The sequence below is a fragment of the Tauraco erythrolophus genome, chromosome 7 (assembly GCF_009769465.1).
Source record: "Tauraco erythrolophus isolate bTauEry1 chromosome 7, bTauEry1.pri, whole genome shotgun sequence".
Classification (NCBI taxonomy): Eukaryota; Metazoa; Chordata; class Aves; order Musophagiformes; family Musophagidae; genus Tauraco; species Tauraco erythrolophus.
In genome coordinates this window covers 18,242,189-18,262,439 of record NC_141471.1, presented here as the reverse complement: position 1 = coordinate 18,262,439, position 20,251 = coordinate 18,242,189, and the positions used below count along the sequence as shown (strand labels likewise).

At 36.9% G+C, this 20,251-nt stretch overlaps 2 protein-coding genes across 2 annotated transcripts in view; both read right to left on the bottom strand.

The window, feature by feature from the left end:
• The window catches only part of ODAD2 (outer dynein arm docking complex subunit 2), an 80,047-nt gene extending 71,177 nt beyond the window's left edge, over nt 1-8,870 (bottom strand). Inside the window, exon 1 of the mRNA XM_086615037.1 lies at nt 8,733-8,870. The gene's annotated coding sequence lies outside the window, so the exon portion shown is untranslated. The remainder of the gene's footprint in view (nt 1-8,732) is intronic.
• On the bottom strand, nt 4,336-20,015 carry LOC147528427 (outer dynein arm-docking complex subunit 2-like). The gene is made up of 9 exons (XM_086614853.1): nt 19,792-20,015; nt 18,562-18,719; nt 17,244-17,439; nt 16,560-16,666; nt 15,966-16,102; nt 14,814-14,930; nt 13,665-13,753; nt 8,733-8,877; nt 4,336-4,455 (listed from the first exon to the last, which is right to left on the bottom strand). Exons 1-9 carry the CDS (start codon nt 20,013-20,015, stop codon nt 4,336-4,338), a joined length of 1,293 nt encoding a protein of 430 aa, XP_086470979.1.
• Nucleotides 20,016-20,251: the final 236 nt, after the last annotated feature.

The following is a 20,251-nucleotide window of genomic DNA, read 5'->3' as shown; positions in this document are numbered from 1 at the left end:
TCTCCCGATTCTCTCCCATCCCATAAAGATGCCCTTTATGCCGCCTGTGCAATCTCCCTGCTAAAAGATACCAACTAGCTAAAAGATACCAACTGAACAAAAAATTCTTTCAGGAAAACTGCTAAACATGGCCAAATTTGTTTTGCAAGAAAAACAAGCAAACAAGCAAACAAGCTCTCAGATGTATTATGTGCTGGTACAGATAGGTGAGAACAGCTAGCTGGGATAATATAGATCAAAGTAACTCAAAAGGCCAAGATATAAACTTAAAACTGATTCTTGGGTAAAGAGAACAAAAATGCTATTTCTCATAGAACAGTAAGTGAGTAACTTAGATTCATATGATTCCTCAAAGAAAGAACGTATGTATGTTTTAGTGACTAGAAGGCAGATCCGGCCCTTTGCACGTGTGAAGAAATTACTGGATTTTTTACTTTGCTTCTCTGATTGCTCAGACAACATCAATCTCAGTGAACTGTCACAAAATCTCTGCATGTTGCTGGGTTTTTTTGACAGCTAATTCTTGAAAATTCCTTCCAGATGTTTATTTACTCTTGCCTTTCTCCAGAATCCAGATAACCTCTCTGTTCATCAGCATAGTGTCAGAAGAACCATACTAAAAATGTAATGATACTTTGCAGCCCACTTCCTAAAAAGCTCCAAAGACAGTGCCACATATGGTGACAAGAAGGTGAATAGCTGTGCAAAGCCAGTAGGCCTGGTCTACTGAAACCCTTCCAAAGAACTCAAAGCAAGGCAAACCTATAGGATGCTGATCATACTCCTATCATCTATGTAAACAAAGCTCAAGCATAGTCACCAAGCTGGTTAGGCCAAAGTTAGAGCACAGGTATCTAGCAGATGCTCATCAATTAATTCTCTCATTAACTGAAGACTGCCAATTAGTTTCTAACACAGATACCAAAAATGCTGATCTTTACAAAGTACTCCAAGGAAAAAAGGCCAGCAAGCACGCAAATCCCTATTTCCAGATACATAAAGAATCTGGAACAAGAGTAAGCCTTCAAAAGACTTCTTCACATTACACTCACTGATGATTTCAAATGCACAAGACTGTGGGAATGGGAGTCATCTGTCTAAATTCACTTATCTACAGCCATCCTACATTCCTGATAATTAAAACCAAGTCATCTATAGCCATCCCACGTTCCTGTTAATTGAGATATAAGTCAGCAAAGAAGTTGAAAACATGATCCATCTCACTTTGCTTAAAACATCAGATGAATCACATCCCAAAAGTGCCTATTTTTCCACTGATCATAGAGGTAGCCTTGAATGCCCAGCTCAGCTACAAACATCTACTACGTTTACATTTAGAGCTAGGTGAGATGAATCCCAATCTAGAACAAGGATACAGCCCCCTCCCTGCCTTTGGCCACTTAATCTGAGGAAAATAAAGCATATATATTTTTTAAAAGAATATGCAGGAAAAAAAAAGAAAGTAGAGGAAATGAGGACTGGATGAGAAAGAGAAAAGGGTCTAGGATTATTTTTTTTTAAATAACCTGCACAAACAGCACTACTGTTTTTTAATTTAACATTGGTACTTGTAAATCCTTACTGCAGATTTGGAGATGTGACATATGCTGCCCATAACACAGATGTACTACCGACCTTGAGTGACAGTGTCAGACCTGCCTAAGCAATTTTGATTTTGCATAGCCCCTGGCTCACAAAGAGAAAAAAAGCCTTGATTTTATTACAGCTATTTTATTTTTATGGATCCAACTCATTTGAGAAGCCAGTGGAAGTAAATCTGTGGAGAAAAATTAACAAGGTTGAACTAGGAAGGACCTGTGCTTGTATAGACTACTGGAGAGCTAGCACACTGCTGAAGTTTCATAAGCATGGTGCAGACAGAAAAGCCAGTGTGATTTGAAACCAGCCAAAAAAGATTCTGCAAGAAAACCAAAATTTTACCAATAGTTTATGAAAAACTAAGAGAAAAATGTTCTCTGGAGAAATAAAACAAATTTAAAACTGAGCTTAGTGAGAGCACAGGAAAAACAAATATTAAGGAAGACATGCCTGAAGCACAGGCATGCTTCTGAAATAACTATGTATATAGTAAGCTGTGATTAAATTGAGCCAAGATCCAATGTGGAACACTTAAAACCAGTGAAGAATGCCATTCTCACTTCTTGAAACTATTGGTAGCTTTCAGACACAACCATGTTCTAATTCTTTCAGAAAGCCAACATTTGATTATCTACTTCATGATTGTAAAGCTGTAAGTCAAATCAATTTGAGAATCAAATATCAATTATTTTACATTCTTTTCCTCAGCCTTTAATTTTTGACATGCAATCTCTTCTTTCTCATTTTTGTTGAATTCTAATTTTTTTTCTTTTTTTCTCTTTATTTCTATCTTGTCTTTCATCTAATCAGCTACAAAACTCTTACGAATGGGTGACTCTAAGAACATTAATTAAACCTCCACCACATTGAAATTAATCAGAGTTGGTGTTAATGGCCAAAAATCAACTGGCTGTTATGAATTTCATATGTCTCTTTTGATGAGGAATGATTGTTTGAACAGTATTTTGAGGAGAGAGCTATGATAGGTGAGCCAAACATGTGCCTAGAAACACTAGCAGGTGGCACATGATTATGTCTCATACATTTGGTATTTTCTGAAAAATAACAGTCTACCACTTAGCCAAACTACAGCAATATTTATTTTTCATCTTGATCTTTCAGTTCAGTTGAACAAGCTCCTTCGTATTACCCCATCACATACTTTGATAAAGGAAAAGATTTATTGTTAGACACTCTACTAATAAGGTCAGCTAAATTATCTGAAAAGTTGGTCAGTCCTGAAAACACAGCAGCAAAAATTATTTTATATACGAAATTATTTTCTATCCACTTATACATGCTTATTTTGAATTTAATAGCTAAAATATAATCTAATGCAAGTCTTGCTAATGTGATATTATAAAGAAAAAACAGTTAACTTATCCACAGATTGTGGGAAAAATAATATAACATGCAGTATGCTCCCTACACAGATGAGATATTTTTGCTCCTGCTGTTAGATAATAATATTTGCCTCTATTCCATATCTAGGGCCAGATTTCAGGATTACAGATAAATTTGATAATTTTGCACACAAAATAATATCTAAATTAGCTATGTATCTGACCAAATGAATAACTTCTATGTTAATAATCTAAGTATCCAACTATAGTTGTAAAGTTCTACCCACCAGTAACTGTTCCGGGGAAAATGGAAGCAGAGTGAAGAAACAGAGAGTTAGTTCCTCAGAATGTGTATTTGCAGTTCTCTGTGCAGTTTGTTTCTCAGGGACATCCATGAACACCAGAGATTTTAGACTTTTTCTATGAGTACCACGAAACTTTTGAGCAGTATTACAATGAGTAATATAAGTAAACAAACAATTGGTACTTTAGTGGGTATACTGTAACACTAACACTATTTTTTCTTCTCTTACAAAATTTAAAATTATTTTTTGTGTAGTTTCAATTTAAACGAATTAGTATTAAAAGACTCATTTTATTCCTTAGGCTAATATGTTCATGTCTCTTTTGAGGTTCCGCATTTTAGAATAAAACAGGATAGCTTTTCTGCTAATCCCAAAATACAATCAATTTCTTAATCCATGCATAGTTTACGAAGCTGATTTAAATTTTTATAATGAGTACTAGTGTAATCTTTATAATTTGTAACAATATCATTATAACAAATTTGGAGAAAAATCTACAAGCCACATCAATGTCTTCACAAATGCCACAAATTTCTAACTGGTTCATATAAAAGACTTGCTGTATATACCACCTGCTAAACCACAGGAGAGCTGAGACTGCTACACAATTTTCATTTGCACAAGAAAGCAATAACTTATTTTGAAACGCTGGGTATTTTCTATCACAAAGTTTTACAAGGAAGATATCTATTTTTCAGATATTCAAAGATATGACTTTATATCAATGCATAGTAGGGAAGTGTGCAAGCAGTTGTTGACTGCCTCCTCCTTCCCCTCCAAGCAGAGAAATGTCACATTGCAAAGCTTGCATATAGAGTGCAAAAGAACTCCACAGGCACACGCAACTGACGTTTAAGATTCATTCCTCAAATGTTCCGAAACAGGCTCCCTGTTTCTGTAATAGCTTGGACCTTCCTTGTCCTCATTCCTACATTTCCTGCACTCTGGTTTGCCCCAAACCCCTAAATCCCAACCTCCAGAAGTCTCCCTCTCTTTTCCTGGGGAATAAAACTATCCCATACTGTTTATCAACAATATCTACATGAACCTCTCATTTCAGATCCTGCATCTTAGCTCCTGGCAGAGCCTCACTGCATCTTTTCACTGTCTATTTGACTTGTCTGCATTCCTACCCTGTACCTTTCTTCCTCAAGAATGCTAGTGCCTTCCATATACAAAGAGCTCAGCTGGGGACCCACTATTCCTACCTGCAAGCGAACACACAGCTGTATTTCCCTAATTGATAAATTTGAGCTTCCCAAGAAGAGGAAATAAACTCTGCCTGCAGTGCAGCAGCCACAGTACATGCTCCTGGCTCAGCGATCCTCACACTGCAAAGGAGGCGCAGAAGCGATGGGCGGTACGTCTTGCCCAGCCAACACTCACTGCAATACATGCACTGTAAGAACCAGACCCACAGCTTTGATCTCTTAAGACTTTCATTTCCTTGACCCAATTGCCTAGAAATAAGCGAGGACTTTTAGAGGGAGCTGGAGAGAAAGAAAACGGAAGAGGCAAAGACCAGAAGGAATATTCCCGTGCATTCCTGCCTCCCTGGTCTGTTTGCCATCTTTATGTAACGTAAGACAAATACAGAGTGGCCTCCTGCCAACTAGAGAAATGTTGCTTGAACACAACAGTCTTCCAAAGGTCCTGTCAAAATGCAGCTGTGAGGCAGATGTGAATACACCCAGTGTATCCTACAGTTCTTTCAACCTTTTCCTTGTCCAGTCAATGAAATTTCACTGAGTCATGTGGGAGATGTCCTCCCTTCCCAGCCATCCACTGCAACACAGCACCAGCACACATAAGCACCTGGAAGCTGGTGTTCAAGGCCATACTTGGCGCACATCCTCCCTGGCTCCTGTGCAGCCTTTTTACAGCTCCTGGACCTGGCAGAAGATGCAAATAGCTGGGGAGAGACAGAAAGTTTGTTCACCTATGATTCCAAATTAGAAGAGAAACACAATTATGTTCTGGGAATGAGGACATTTGAACTGCAGTAATTCAAAACACATGAAATTAGTGGATATTTTACATGAGGTGTGAGACCTGACTGGTTTCACTAGTGTACCCTTGAAATATAGCCAAAAGTAGAAGGACTTTCCAGGTAAGAAACTGAAGGAAGAGTTCTGTAACTGACATGGTCCTGCAGAAATCTATCCAGAGCTCACTCTGGCATAGGTGTCCATATAAATCACACCTCTTCGGGGAACCAAAACCGAGCAGCATAAAGGTTTAAAGATTAAAGGCTTATTCTGGAGATTGGAGTTTTTCCTGGTGCAGTCACCAGCCCAAATTCACGTCTCAACATCTCAGTTTTATCTTACAACTGGCAATCATCAGTGCTCAACAGCAGGCAGCACAAAGCATTGTGCCCAGCTCTAATCGTGGGTTTTTTTCTCTTTTTTTTTTTCAGTGAACAGCCCCAGCTCTGCCACAAAGAAGATTCTGCATTTCTACCTGATGTTCCCCATTTCTAGCAAAAAAATCATTGTAAAATGTGACCCCCTCACCCTATTCCTAAAATTTTTCACATGTAAAATGTAGTCCTTCCTCTAGAAATTTAATACTTCAGAAGCACTACTTTAATAAATAATGTGAAATTTGAAGCATGCTCTCCTGAGTGAATCTCACTGTTACAAACATCAACAGAGCACTTAGTTCCAGTTTTAGCTACTCTAGCCCTAAAAGATGCCTAACACAACGCCATCACCAAGCTCACTGATCTATCTTCTGTGCCCGTTCTTAAGCCAATGGGGAGACATGGCAAGCGCACACATGCTCTAACTTCTGTTTCACAACCCTGGGAAGCTTGAAGGTAGGACAAGGAGCCAGACCACAGAAGCAGCTGCTTCCCAGTGGAGCAATTCCAACATGGCTGCTCTTTCCCAGAAAGGAGGGAGAATGGAGAAGGGCAAAAAGTCAGAAGGGAATTTCCTCTGCACTGGAACTTTCTCTCCATGAAGAGGTATACAAACCCATAGCCTACAGCCACAATTCACAGGACCTGGCAAGTTTGCTTTATACAAGCAGCAACCATCTTTTTAAGTTTCAATGACAATCTAACATTGGTATAAAAACTAGGTATCTTTCAGGTTTTATGGAAGCTTTGTGTTTGCAAATTGATCTTTTATAGAGTCTTGCTGAATTGTGATTCACATTTATTTTAGCAGACATTCAAAAAATGGTTGCACCTACAAATTACTGTATTTTCTAGGTTGGCATCTCAAATGTCGACTACTTAAGGCATTTTATGAAATTTTTAAGATGTGCAAACATTGTACACAATGTCTGAAGACACACAAGCCCTCTGAAATCTATGCTTCTATATAAATATGCTTGTAGATACTTAAATATTGCAGTCATAAACTTATTTTCTCTTATGTTGCATGTGTCATGAACACTTGCCTACATGAACAACAAGAATGCCAAAAAATATCCTAAGTCTGGCCAGAAGTGCCGTATTTATACTTGAATTAAAATGAATTCCATGTGCAAGCTAAAGTAGCACTCCATCAATAAAAAATTTCAACCACTGTCTGTGGTATGGCACTGAGGTATCTCTTTTCAGCTTTCCTGACATGAGGGATTTCTTGCTTTACATAGGTAAGCATCAACAGAGCACTATTTTAAGTATATCTTCAAGTACTTTGTTTAATTTATATCTAATTTAAAGAACTATTGGGAGACTCAGGTATGCATGAATACATAAATAAGTATATATTTGAATTTTCATAACAAAACTTTTTCATATGATGGAATTTTGTATTACAAACACTTCTTAACAGGTACTCACAATTCAATCAAAAATGCTCCCCTTTCTTTTTCCAGTTTTAAGCCATTAAGTAATCTTGCTTGTTGACAGTTGGAACAAAATATAGTCGTTTCTAAAACAGAGGAGCAGGAAAAATATATTTTCCTATTTGCCATTCTCAATCTTTACTCAGAATGGTTTAATCCAAATGTAGATCTGTCTCTATTGAATCAAATCCAATACTAAAATCTAAACATAACTATACAAAAGATCTAGAGAGGAAAGGGAGTTTGAGAATTATGTAACCAGGAGAGACATGCCTTGCTGATAAAGAGGGTGGTCCCCTTTATCCCCTTTATCCCATTTCATGGGCCAATGAAAAGATTTCTGGAAGTTTGTCAACAGTAATGAATTTCAAGTATCCTCTTCATGAGGACTTCAGGTCTTTACTAAAAAAGTAGCAGAGTTATTTCTCTGAGCTCTCAGAAAAGCACCAAGAGGTGGTCCACAGGACTGACAGAAGCAAGCTATTAGTAGACTGAAAGATTTGAAAACACCACCTTGAACTGTAATTACATGCAAATAGAAACAATTGTATCAGGCAAAATATATATATAGTGTGTTTAGCATTAGAGGATAGCTGAGGAAGTTACATGCTGAACGTTACACTGGATTACATTTACAAAGGGTGATTTAAACATCTCCAAAATTACAACAATACAGAGGTCCAAGCCAGAAAAGAATGCGTAAAGAATTGTAGAAAGACTTGTGTTATCCACTTTTTCTGTGTCTCTTCGGCTACAACCACTAGCACAGGTCCCACATACATGAAATGAGAACAAGTACTGAAAACTGTTTAAAATACTGAGTTACTGTTATACGATGGTTAAAGGACTGAAAGGAGCCAAAGCTTTGCTTATTCTTCACAAGTAATTCTGCTGTACCAAATGCCAGCACCATCATTTTATCAGTCGGATGTGTATACTCTGTAGCTGTACTCAAACAAACAAATAAACCAGTGCTTTTACTAGTAACTTATGGTACATAAATTCCAGTACAAACTTGTAAAGGAATTTCTCCTGAGGGAAAAACATAATTAGTTTAGAGTTTTCCAGAACAGTATTGGGTTGTCGTCTTTTTCACGTGGTTCAGACATACATATTCAAACATCTATATTCATCAGTTCCAAAAGATTTTCAACAAGTCTGTGTAGAGAACCTTTTTTGTTGTTTTAGAAGATGCCTGTTTATCATATATTTTTTCGCCCACTAACAGCATCTATCCAGACACAAGACTACGTTAGAATTACTTCAGTCACGCATTAATCATAGCTGATGAAAGACTTTAGGCAAGTATTCAGTTTTAATAAAAACTCTTGAAAGTTATTATCCACATAAAGAAATATCTTGGAAAGTTTCACCCAAAAAGCAAAACAGAAACCCAATAATTAATGAAGAAATTATACCATCTTAAGTTTTAAAGAACACTGAACAGATGGTTTAATCAAGGGTCTACAGAAGCCAAAAACAGCAGATTAAAAAATGCAGGAGAAACGAGTGTGTGATAGGAAAGTCCACAGTTCCAGGATTTGAACATACTACACAGCAGGGCTATTCAAAAATATATGAAAGGTGAAAAGGATGAGGAGCTGGTCTGGTGTCCTCAGATGTAGAAGGTAAAGAATAGCACTTTTTTAAAAAATAAAATATAGCAACGCTTCCAATTTACCTTTAAATATTTTGCAAGTTTCTGAATTTCCCAGTATTCTGATGGCAAATCAGTGTTTCCTTCCTGATGACGTACAGGCTGTTCTTCATCTTCCTCAGTCTCTGAAGAGCTTTCACTAACTTCTTCAAACCTGCCTGACGTTTTACTAAAAATAAATAAACAGCATTGCTCAATTTAAACAGCTACAAACTAATATGAACAAGCACATTTTAAACAGGCACAACAACACTGCCTAATAACAGAATTAGAAAAATATAACTGACATTATCAAACACTAAGTATAGTGATAATTACTGTAGATACAGAAAATAAAAATAAAAAACTGAAGGAGAAAAATAAGTAGCCCATACCATTTTGAAACTGACTGCATTTTAACAGATTCAGAAGAAATGCCACTGGCTTTCTTTTTGATCTTCAGAGACACAGTACTACTTCTTCCTTCTTCAGTATCTTTTTTTGCAGCCTTGTCACTAAAATATCTGGGTTTATTTTTAAAAAAAAATTATTATATATACATAGAACCAAAAAGCTATGGTTGGACAACTATCAGTACATATGAGCTTATGAATCTGCCCAATAAACTACATGAAGAAGAAAGTATGCTGTGTCTTACATGATTAATTTTGCTTTAATAAAACAGTAGAATATTAGAAAATTATATTATGCTGGCCTGTATGTGATACAATAACAATGAGTATATACAGTTAGACCACAGGTTCATCTGTCCTAGGATACCAACTCCAACCATGACCAATAGCAGCTATCTAGGTAACAGCAGGAGAACAACAGAAGAACAAAAAAAGTTTTTTTCCAGAATATTTTTCAGCAAATTGTGATTCAGGGCACTTCTGACCATCCTTGCATTAACACTTTTGGATGGATTTTTCCTCCATGAATGTGACTAGTTGCTTTTTGAACTCACATAAACAAATGGCGTCTACTATCCTGCAGCAAAGAATTTTAGAGCTTAGTCAGGTGTTGCATGAAGAAATCTCTCCCTTTGTTCTGAACTGGTGTCGCTGGCTCATTTTCATTTTATGCCCTTTATTCTTGCATTAGAGCAGACAGTGACTATCTGTCCCCTATTTACTGTCTCCAGTCATGACTGTTTCAATCTGTCGTATTGTCCCCCAGACATCTTTTTTCCACGCAGAAGAGTTCTAATCTGCCTAGTGCTTCCACACACTGAGCTGTTCCATAGCTTTGAACATGCTGAATACAATATATCATAGAATCATAGAATGGTGAGAGTTGGGAGGGACCTCAAAGATCATCTAGTTCCAACCCCCCTGCCATGGGCAGGGAAACCCTCCACTACACCAGGTTGCCCAAAGCCTCATCCAACCTGGCCTTGAACACTTTCAGGGATGGGGCATCTACAACTTCTCTGGGCAACCTGTTCCAGTGCCTCATCACCCTCAGAGTGAAGAATTTCTTCCTTCTAGCTAATTGAAATCTCCCCTCTTTCAGTTTAAATCCATTGCCCCTTGTCCTATCACTACACGCCCTTGTAAAAAGTCCCTCTCCAGCTTTCCTGTAGGCCCCCTTTAAGTACTGGAAGGCTGCTATAAGATCACCCCGGAGCCTTCTCTTCTCCAGGCTGAACAGCCCCAACTCTCTCAGCCTGTCCTCATAGGAGAGGTGCTCCAGCCCTCGGATCATCTTCGTGGCCCTCCTCTGGACCCGCTCCAGCAGCTCCATGTCCTTCTTGTGCTGGGGACTCCAGAACTGAACACAGAATTCCAGGTGGGGTCTCACGAGAGCAGAGTAGAGGGGGAGAATCACCTCCCTCGACCTGCTGGCCACGCTCCTTTTGTTACAGCCCAGGATACGGTTGGCTTTCTGGGCTGCCAGTGCACATTGACAGCTCATGTCGAGCTTCTCATCCACCAGCACTCCCAAGTCCTTTTCCTTAGGGCTGCTCTCAATCCATTCTCCACCCAGCCTGTGCTTGGGATTGCCCCGATCCACGTGCAGGACCTTGCACTTGGTCTTGTTGAACTTCATGAGGTTCTCACAGGCCCACCTCTCCAGCCTGTCAAGATCCCTCTGGATGGCATCCCTTGCTTTCCTGATATTCCAAGAAAGCTCCTAGGCCTAACTGGGCACAACCTCTGGTGCTTTTTGTCCCTAATTTACAACGCTGTGAAAATAAAATGTCCTTTCGAGTCTGGGCTATTCATACTATCACAGTCACAACAATAAAAGAGAATACTACTCACGATTACAGTCAGTTTCACTACATCTAGACTCTAACAATGGTTGTGCAAAAAGATAAGCTCTTGTCCCTGGAAAAACACATTTCTTTAACTGATGGTGGTAGGTCCCATCCAAAATGTCTTAAAAGTTTTCTTGCAACATGTCAAATCGGCAGACTTGAGAAGATACTGACTTTTTTGTAGGATGGCAAGCAAAGTCTTTCCTTCAGATAGTCTTCTTCCTCCATTAACACAAAATCAGAAAATATGAAATCAGAACTCCGTTCTGATTTCAGAAGACAAATCCAAAAATATCCAATATAGGTATACTCTATTTTTGGGTGTCCAAACTCTGAGATAATCTCATTAGTGAAGACTGTTGCTAAGCAGAACTAGAAAAGTGGCTCACATAATATAAAATCACTAAAAATTGGTAGTATAAATAAGAGTCACCCTTATGCTCTATCCTGCATATCTTTTGCCTCACTCAAGTGTGGTTTAGATTAAATTGTCTACTCTGTCTTGCTTTAAAGGACATTTTACACCAAAAATAAGAAACTATCACCATCCTGGAGGACCAGTACTGCAGATAGTTGCAAGATGTTTTCCTGCCTTGCTGTGGAAATGATGTAACGTCATCAAAGTTGTTGCATGACAGAAGAAAACAGAAATCTTTTCGGTAGTCCGTACTCTCTTCTTAAAAATTAACATATAGAGTAAATTTTGGTTTATTGCTCCTAACTTAAGATCATTACGCAAACTTATAACATGTAGTCCAACCATTAGCACAGTTTAGAGAGATCAACAGGAAAACTCAATTATGAAGTTAACTACTTATCTGTGCGAAGCAGAGAGCCCAGTTTTCTTCCACTTCATAGATGGTTCTAATTTCTTCTCGGCAATGGATCTCCTTGCTGCAGAACTTTTTACTTTCTCACATACATTCTCTTCTGTAAAATCATAAAGGTCCTGGGACTGGCCAGAGACCTTAGCATCAACTACTTCCATACGCTGACAATTCTTCTCATATGTTGGTTCTTTAAAAAAAGTATATTCCTAGTAAAAGGAGGAGACATGGTTTGTCAGTCATATTGCTATACGAATAATGCAAATTAAAACAATAAGCTGTAAGCACAATTCCTGGATGCTTAAAAATTGTATGTATTAAATGTAGAATTAGATTATGAGCATAAAATCAGACTGCCTTTAAAAGAATGAAACATTAATCTGGAAAGTAGCTGTTACTGTGTGCAAATTAAATGTTTTGAAATAAATGAACTAGCTAAATTTGGAACTTCCTGAACATACTTGAATATTGGATGTTGTTCAATTTCTAATATGTTAACAGTTTATGACACAAGCACGTTTATAGAACCTAATTCCAAATGTCTTAAGATCTAGAATTGCAAAGTCATTCTGCTTTCAATGGACAATTTATATAAAAACTATTTCCCTGCATAAAGGATTTACAAAAAGTTCCCACAAAAAATAATGGACATAAACCTGAAAATAGGCTATGATAAACTGCTAGACTTCGGTTCCAAGTAATTTAATTTGATATAGTTTAGAATTAATATAAACACATTCCATTTCAGTTTTTTCATCTTCTGTCCCTCAGGACAAAACATTGTTGAACAAGTGACATACAAGAATGGAGCTGAGTGGCACCTACCAATCCTTCAGCTGTCTGCGTCTAGCACCATGGCTGATCAAAAATATCCAGAAGAGAAAGGACTTTTGTCAACTCTTACTCTCTATTGGAACATATTCAATTTTTGCAGGAAGGACAGCATATGATCATTACTTTTTCTTATTATTGCAGCTGTCACTACCAGATAGGTGAAGACATTCCTTCATGTATCTGATTCAAGGCAGTTTCAAGGATATGTCACAGTAGGGTTTGTTTCGACTAGTCCCTGATGTGAATCGGCTGTTCCAGTCTTGGTGATCCAACTGTCTAATCATAAACTAACTGATGCTAATTCTCTCATTCTGAAAATGTACTCTAGACAAGACAATTTAACACATGACGAACTAGACAAATCACAGGGGAATTGATGCTGCAGTTTGACCAGCTAAGCACATGTTAAAAACCATGTTTCCTACAGCACTACATGCCAACAAGGCAATTCTAAATGTTAGCTTAAACAAGGCCAAGAAGACATTACAAAAATTAATTGGTTTTGCAATATATGTGTATGTAATGAGCTTTTTGAAGCTCTCCTCTTCTCAGAAAATAAATCAAAACTATTTCCAGTCATAATTTACTTCATGGAGGCAACCTTGAAAATACAGCTTTTCTCTGCTTTTCAGAGTTCAAGAATAGAGAAAATTTTCCCTCAAATACAAATACTCTGCAGCTCTACAATATTAACTTATTTAAATTTTAGTTCTAGAATGTAGAATGTACTAAACCAGCTCTTCAACAAGGCAATGTGATAAGATATTCCTAAACCATTAAAATGGTATGATTTATACTCTTCAGTATAAACTTATTTACACAGTTAGAGAATACTAAGAATTTATATCACAATTGAAGGAAAATAGGATACATTCTATTTATTTAGTCTTATTTACTAAGTGTACACATTTCTTGAACAGCTACAGTATCTTTAGAAGAGCAGAAAATCAGTAAAGAAAGGTATATTATCTCTATTATCAATATTAACATTAATCTATATTAACATTTAGGAATAGAACTGTAAAAAGTTATTAAAATATTACCATATTTTACCTTTCATCACCATGAAATGAAGCCAAATCACTCTGAAAATATGTTAAACCAGTAACTATGTCTAAAAACATTAATGTATTGTCATATGTCTGAAATGTAAACCAATATGTAGATATGACATTAAAAAAACACTTGCCTATGGGATAAATACAACACATTTTGGCACTTACTGCACTTCAAACAGAACAACTTACAAATTTAATTCCATAACTGTTAATATAAGCTACTATATTCATGCATACAACTTGAAATGCTCTATTCTTTCAAAACCGTCAAAAACTTATATCTTAAAAAAAATAAGTATCAGCCCCACATCCCAGAAAAGCAGATCTAAAGGATAAGAAAATTTCCCTGTTAATGACTTCCTTCTTGCAATAATTAAAATTGGATATAAATAACCACAATAAAACTTTTGACAGGTTTTAGCCTCTAATGAATTTTACCACCAAGTTATTAATCTGCTATAACCACACTAGAAATCTGAAAAAAAGAGTTTTATCAAGAATAATGAAACAACTAAAATTGTAGTGGCATTGTGCGATTCTAGTTAATATAGGGCTCTAAATAAAAGCTGAAACACTTGTATTTTACAGTGGCTGAAGCAACAAATAGTGTGTAAGACAGATGCTTAACTCTCAGCTCTGATATTTAAATCAGGCGGTTCTCATAAAACAGTTGGGCTATTATTAATATTTGGGTTACAAAGAATGATTACAATTTAAGTGGTTTGCATCACAGAAAAATATTGTCACAAAAAGTTGAGCTTTTCCATAAGAATATCATATTTTCCTGTTTAGCTTTTCCAGTGCTCCATAAAGAATAACACCAGCAGAAAAGCAAAACTGTTTATGCAAAATTAGAAGCCAACCTCATATGTTGGATTGAACCTCATAATAAGATATGATAGAAAAGACATGAAACAGTGTATTATTTGCTATTTACAAAAGGAATATATTTAGTAGAAACTGAAACAAATCCAAAGAAAAATAATAAATGCATTTTAGAGTCTTAAAAAATCTTCATTTAATCACAGACTTAGCTTTGATAAAGAACAGAAATGTTCAATGAGGTTTATAAAGTAATTCTTACCGATATACAATGTATGCTTGTACAAAGTAGAATACACACCCAATAGCAGTAAATACATACCTGTTTAGCCATATTTTCTACAAATCTAGGTGATCTCTCCCTTAAAAGTGTGACAATATCTCTATATACATCACTTTTTCTGTCATAGTCAATGTCATCTTTATCCTTTATCTGACCCTTAAAAAAAGAATAAATTGAAAATTATTCACAGTATGGCCTTACACAGGTAATTTAATCTGCATCATAAAATAGTGCTAAAGAGCACAGAGGTCATACTGTAATGAATTAGGTACAGAAGTCTCATGCTCAGCAGAGTCCATCAGACTTCAGTCATGCTTTGTAAAGATGCATGGATCATGGCCATGGATCCCAACAGATTAGGATCTTAAGTAGAATTCTGCAAGTAATTACTATCAGTTAATTGTACTGTGTGTAGTTCCACCAAAAAGAATTTACGGCTTATGGCAAACAACCATGTAAATATGAGCTTCCAGTGCAGTATGGCAGATGTCTAAAAGGATCAGAAAATAACGTGACCTGACTAGCCTAAGCTCTATGAGCTTCATCCATTAAAAATGTGATGTCAAAATTTCTCTGCATTTTTTAACTCTTAGGAGATTTGTGGAGTTTGCGGAGTTACGCCTGAGGACATTAGTCTCTCTTCAAAAAGAATGTAAGAGCTCTGGTCACTGCTTAACACATGTAAGGGACTACTATGCCTAAATAAAAACTACCTGTAAGGAAAGAATGAAGTGAAAATTAGAAGAAAATAGTTAAATAATTTCTAAAAAGCTTCCACTGAAAGGAGAAAAAACTTCTTATCATTTATAAAAAGACAAAAGCAAGCTAAATTAGCCACACACAATAATATTACACCTCAGATCAAGAGCAATGAGGGCCTAGAAAGGCATCTAGTCCCACAGTACCTTTAAACAGGAGCAGTGTGAAGGGCTGTTAGGACACGTTTAAAGACTAAACAAACACTGCTAGCTAAAAGTACAGAATACACTCCTAGCATAAAACTTATAGAAAAAGCACTCAAAACATATGGGAAAACTAGCATACATTTATTACTGTGTCTTCTCCTTCTGTACTAATAAACTAGCTCTGCAGGTCTTACAGCCTCAACACCACTAACCTAAACCTGACTGGTTTGTGATTTTAGCACATAAAAATATTCATTATTCCATTGTATCCTTTATTATTACTTACTCCATTTAAAAACACTCCTGCTGTGCTGCAAGTGATAGACAAAGGATCAGTGTCATGTGGTTTGATGAATAAATAGCAAATTTCTCCATGTACTTGTCTCCAGGGAGGAGCTCGGCATCCATTAGAGAACAGGTAATCTGTAACCAATAAGCATTAGCATTTTTATCCAGTTTAAAAGTATTTTCTAATAGTTACGCTTGATGATTAACATAACATGTATACAAATCAAATTCCCAAAACAATACCTCACTCTTAAGAATTCACAGAGTTAGGAATTAATCATGCAAAGCTCTTGCAACCCATGGCCCAATCCAACTAAGAACTGCAACTGTGCTTAGCACTTTTCAGGATCAGGGACTCAGTTCACTTCCTCTACTTCCACTGAAGACATTCATATAATCAGAGATTATTTCTGTAAGTAAAGGCTGAAGAACAGCATTCCACATCCGAAAATACTTTTTATTTTACTCTATAAATTTAAACTAGAAATAAGCACTTCAAATTTATTACTGATATTAATTTAGCAAATTTCACACAGAATTGAAGTACTTTAATAAGGGTATATATAAATGTGATACATGATCAGATCTGGACCTGATGTATATTCCACTGATTCCAGTACTGTATCTTCTCCTTTCCCAGAGAAACTCTTGAGAAGATTCACTTCATTATTTATAGCAGCTGGATTTAGTCTTATGTCTCTGCAATTAATAGAAAATGATCTAAAATGCATTCATCAGAAGGATGTACTCAGAGAAATTAAAAGAGAATATTACATGATTTTTTTTTCTTTTACATTGAGTCTTAATAGCAGCAACAAAAATCTGGAAATGGGATATTTTCCATTGTTTTTCTTAATTTTATCTGTTAGTTTAGTGAAATTTCAGTTTCACAGCTAATATGAAGTCTTTGTAACTACGAAACAGACTCAACGTAATACTTAATATGCTTTCATGAAGAAACAAACATTTCCTTGAAAATATTTTACTTTAACTTTGTTGTTTGTACAAATGACTTCAATTTGCTACCAAAACGCAAAACATATGCAATAAAAAACCACACTCGCAGGCACACACTTGCATAGCCACACCTACAGCAAAATCTTCAGGAAAAAAAAAATGTTTTTTCAATAACTTAGTGAACAGTGAAAGTTATTTCAATAAATTTCTTTATGTCACACCAAGAGCACATGTTGTGGGTTGAAACCAATCCGATTTAACAATAAAACAAAAAAACGCACTGGCTGACATGCTCAGCTCCCATTTGAAATGCACTTACTGTGAAATCTGTTTCAAAGAACTATTAAGCAGTTGCAAATCCAGCTGATGAAGAAGAAGAAAGATTTTCACTTTCACCTCTGTTTCAGGATCATCAACTTTTTTCAATTTATCAAGTAAATGCAACATGGACATATCTTCTCCTTCAACAGTCCCATATTCAGGACCAAGAATTTTCACTATAGGATCTCTGTTAGCTGTAAATATGAAACAGAATCATATAATGTAATACTGTGTTAAAAATTGTTAGGCAAGACAAACACTTTTTATCTCAATTGCTGAATAATTTTGATACTATTAATTGACATTAAGAACTTTGGAAATGTGCACAGTTATTAATCAAATATTACTGTATGATGTACTCTTTCATATCCGTCTTACAATTTGAAATGCACTTTTAAACACATGAAAACATTAAGATCAAAACCAGACTTTTCATAACAAACAAAATTGCTTTTCACAACAAAGACTAAGATTCATTCCAATAAGAGTTGAATATTAAATACTTCCTTTTATCAAGAGCCCCCTTTCCAGAAAATATGCCTGGCTGACCACCAAAACAGGAAATCAATGGGTTTAACTCACTGAAAACTGATCATTTTGGAAATATGATTCAGTGTTAAACATCTTTAAAGTTTTCTAGCAGCATTCCCAATGGCACCATTACTTCCCCTGCTATGCCAGCTGTTCTTTTTGGTAAACAATGACATAACTGCATGTCAATGGGTTTTACAAAAACATTTTGCCCTGTTCCTGAAAATGAAGTCCCATGCATCTGTGAATGTCTCTGCATGATACTCTGTCCATATTATTCTTTCCTATTATTCATGGTTGATCCCTATCAGTGACAGGACCCTGGATTAGAGGGCTCTGAACTTTGAGCCAGTACGACCATTTATATTTTAGTATTGCAGATGCAATTTCAACAATATTACCAAAACATATTACTGATCTCTTTTACCTCCAATGAGAGGAGGATATCCAGTTTAGCACATTAAGGGTCTTCCTTGTCAGTTTGAAAATCTAGGACTTGAAGATGACACAGTAAAAGTAATCGTACCTATATTCTAAAAGCCATTGTGAGAAGGATCTGGAAGTGCTCACTGTGAACTCTGTGCAGGTAAGAATGTCTTAAGCTTATAAGCTCTTCTTTGGCTATTAAACTACAAACATACAAAATATGGGTATTAGCCTCCAATAAGACATTCATTTTCAGAAATTTTAACCTACTGTCTGTTGCAATTGCTGGGGTATTACTCAGTATAGAAGACATAATTTTTAAGAGAGAGGAAAGACGAAAAAAAAAGAAGAAAGGAAACCTTCAAGGCAGGCCTGTGCTTCCTTTAACCTTCTTTCCATAGCAATTTGTAGGAAACGGGATAGCTGGTCAAAACTGCGAACTCTGATAGTTGATGCCGTGAAGAGAAGCAATGGTTGGCCATCTTTACCTTTGGCTTCAGACTGAACAGTTGCTTCACTAGAAAAATTAAATTATTTCTCTTTAAAATAAGAACTTCAATAAACAACAAATCTTAGAGAAGAATCTTAAACGTTATTCAAGTTCTACATGATAAAGCATATAGAATTTCTTTAAACTGTATGCCAGAAAACTTCTCAGGTAAACCAATTTATTCACTGCAGATCAGCAGGTGGATGTGCCTGAAGGAGGCTGTGACCCTGTGGAGAGCCCACGCTGAAGCAGGCTGCTGGCAAGACCTGCGAACCCATGGAGAGAGGAGCCCATGCCGGAGTAGGTTCACTGGCAGGACTGGTGACCCTGGGGAGGACCCACACTGGAGCAGTCTGTTCCTGAAGGACTGCATCCTACGGAAAGGACCCACACTGGAGAAATTTGTGGAGGACTGTCTTTTGTGGGAGCAATCCCATGCTAGAGCAGGGGGAGAGTGTGAGGAGGAAGGAGCATCAAAAACAACACGTAATGAACTGACCGCAACCCTCATTCCCTGTCCCCTTGTGCCACTGTGGGGGAGGAGATCAAATCAGGAGTGAAGTTGAGCTCAGGAAGAAGGGAGGGGTGGGGGAGGATGTTTTAAGATTTGTTTTATTTCTCATTAATCTACTCTGACTTTTTATTGGAAATAAATAAAATTAATTTCCGTTAGTCAAATCTGGTTTGCCTGTGATGGTACTAGGTGAGTGATATCCCTGTCATTATCTTGACCCATGAGCCTTTTGTTGTATTTTTCTCCTCCTGTCCAGTTGAGGAAGGGGAGTGACAGAGTGGCTTTGGTGGGCACCTGGCAGCCAGCCAAGGTCAACCCACCACACGGGAGCCACTCCTAACACTAAGAGAAGTCACAGGGTCAATCACTGTTAGATGCATGTTGTAAAAAGTCTTAGGAATAGGCAGTGCAAGTTGTATAAATCATTAACTAAACAGGTCTGTATCACAACCAAGATAGAATAGTCTCAAACTACACCCATTTCAGCCTCCCAAACACTCTGAGGCTTTATTTATGCTAAATGAGCACAGTTTTGCTTCATAGTTCACCTTCAACATTTCAAAACATACCGCAATTCAGACTTACTTGATCTCATAATCCTCTCCAAATACTGAACAGCCCAACTGCGTTTTCCATTCAAGGGGCTCTCTGAAGACAAATGCCGCTTCCTGAGGATGTCTAGTGCTGAAGTCCTCCACAAACTTGATAATTTGATTTAAAAGAGATTCGTTCAAAGGGGTGATTTCGAGCGTGCCAGTTCCAGAACCAGCAGCCGTCCACTGAGCTGCTCTTGCCAGTGCTGCTCCCATGGTCTCAAGTAGTATCAAAGATGAACACCTTAGGAAACGACCAAACCGAGTGCTCAAATGACAAATGCAATATGCTGTGGATGCTATAATTTGAAATAAACATAGCTCTGAATTATTAGATTCTTTCAACTTGTTTAAATTCCCTAAGTGGGGAAGGGAGAATACAAGAAGACAACTCACAAGTATTTTCAAAGAAATACGGAAATCTGGTGAAAACACAGTTTTTTTCATCTTGA

Excerpts from the sequence above, each read along its gene's own strand:
- LOC147528427 (XM_086614853.1), bottom strand. The coding sequence starts at position 20,015 with ATGGGAGCAGCACTGGCAAGAGCAGCTCAGTGGACGGCTGCTGGTTCT. Across the intron at positions 17,440-18,561 it reads AGCACAGGCCTGCCTTGAAG|CTAACAGAGATCCTATAGTG; the intron begins GTTTCCTTTCTT and ends TCATATTTACAG. Across the intron at positions 8,878-13,664 it reads TCATTTCATGGTGATGAAAG|TAAAACGTCAGGCAGGTTTG; the intron begins GTAAAATATGGT and ends ATTTATTTTTAG.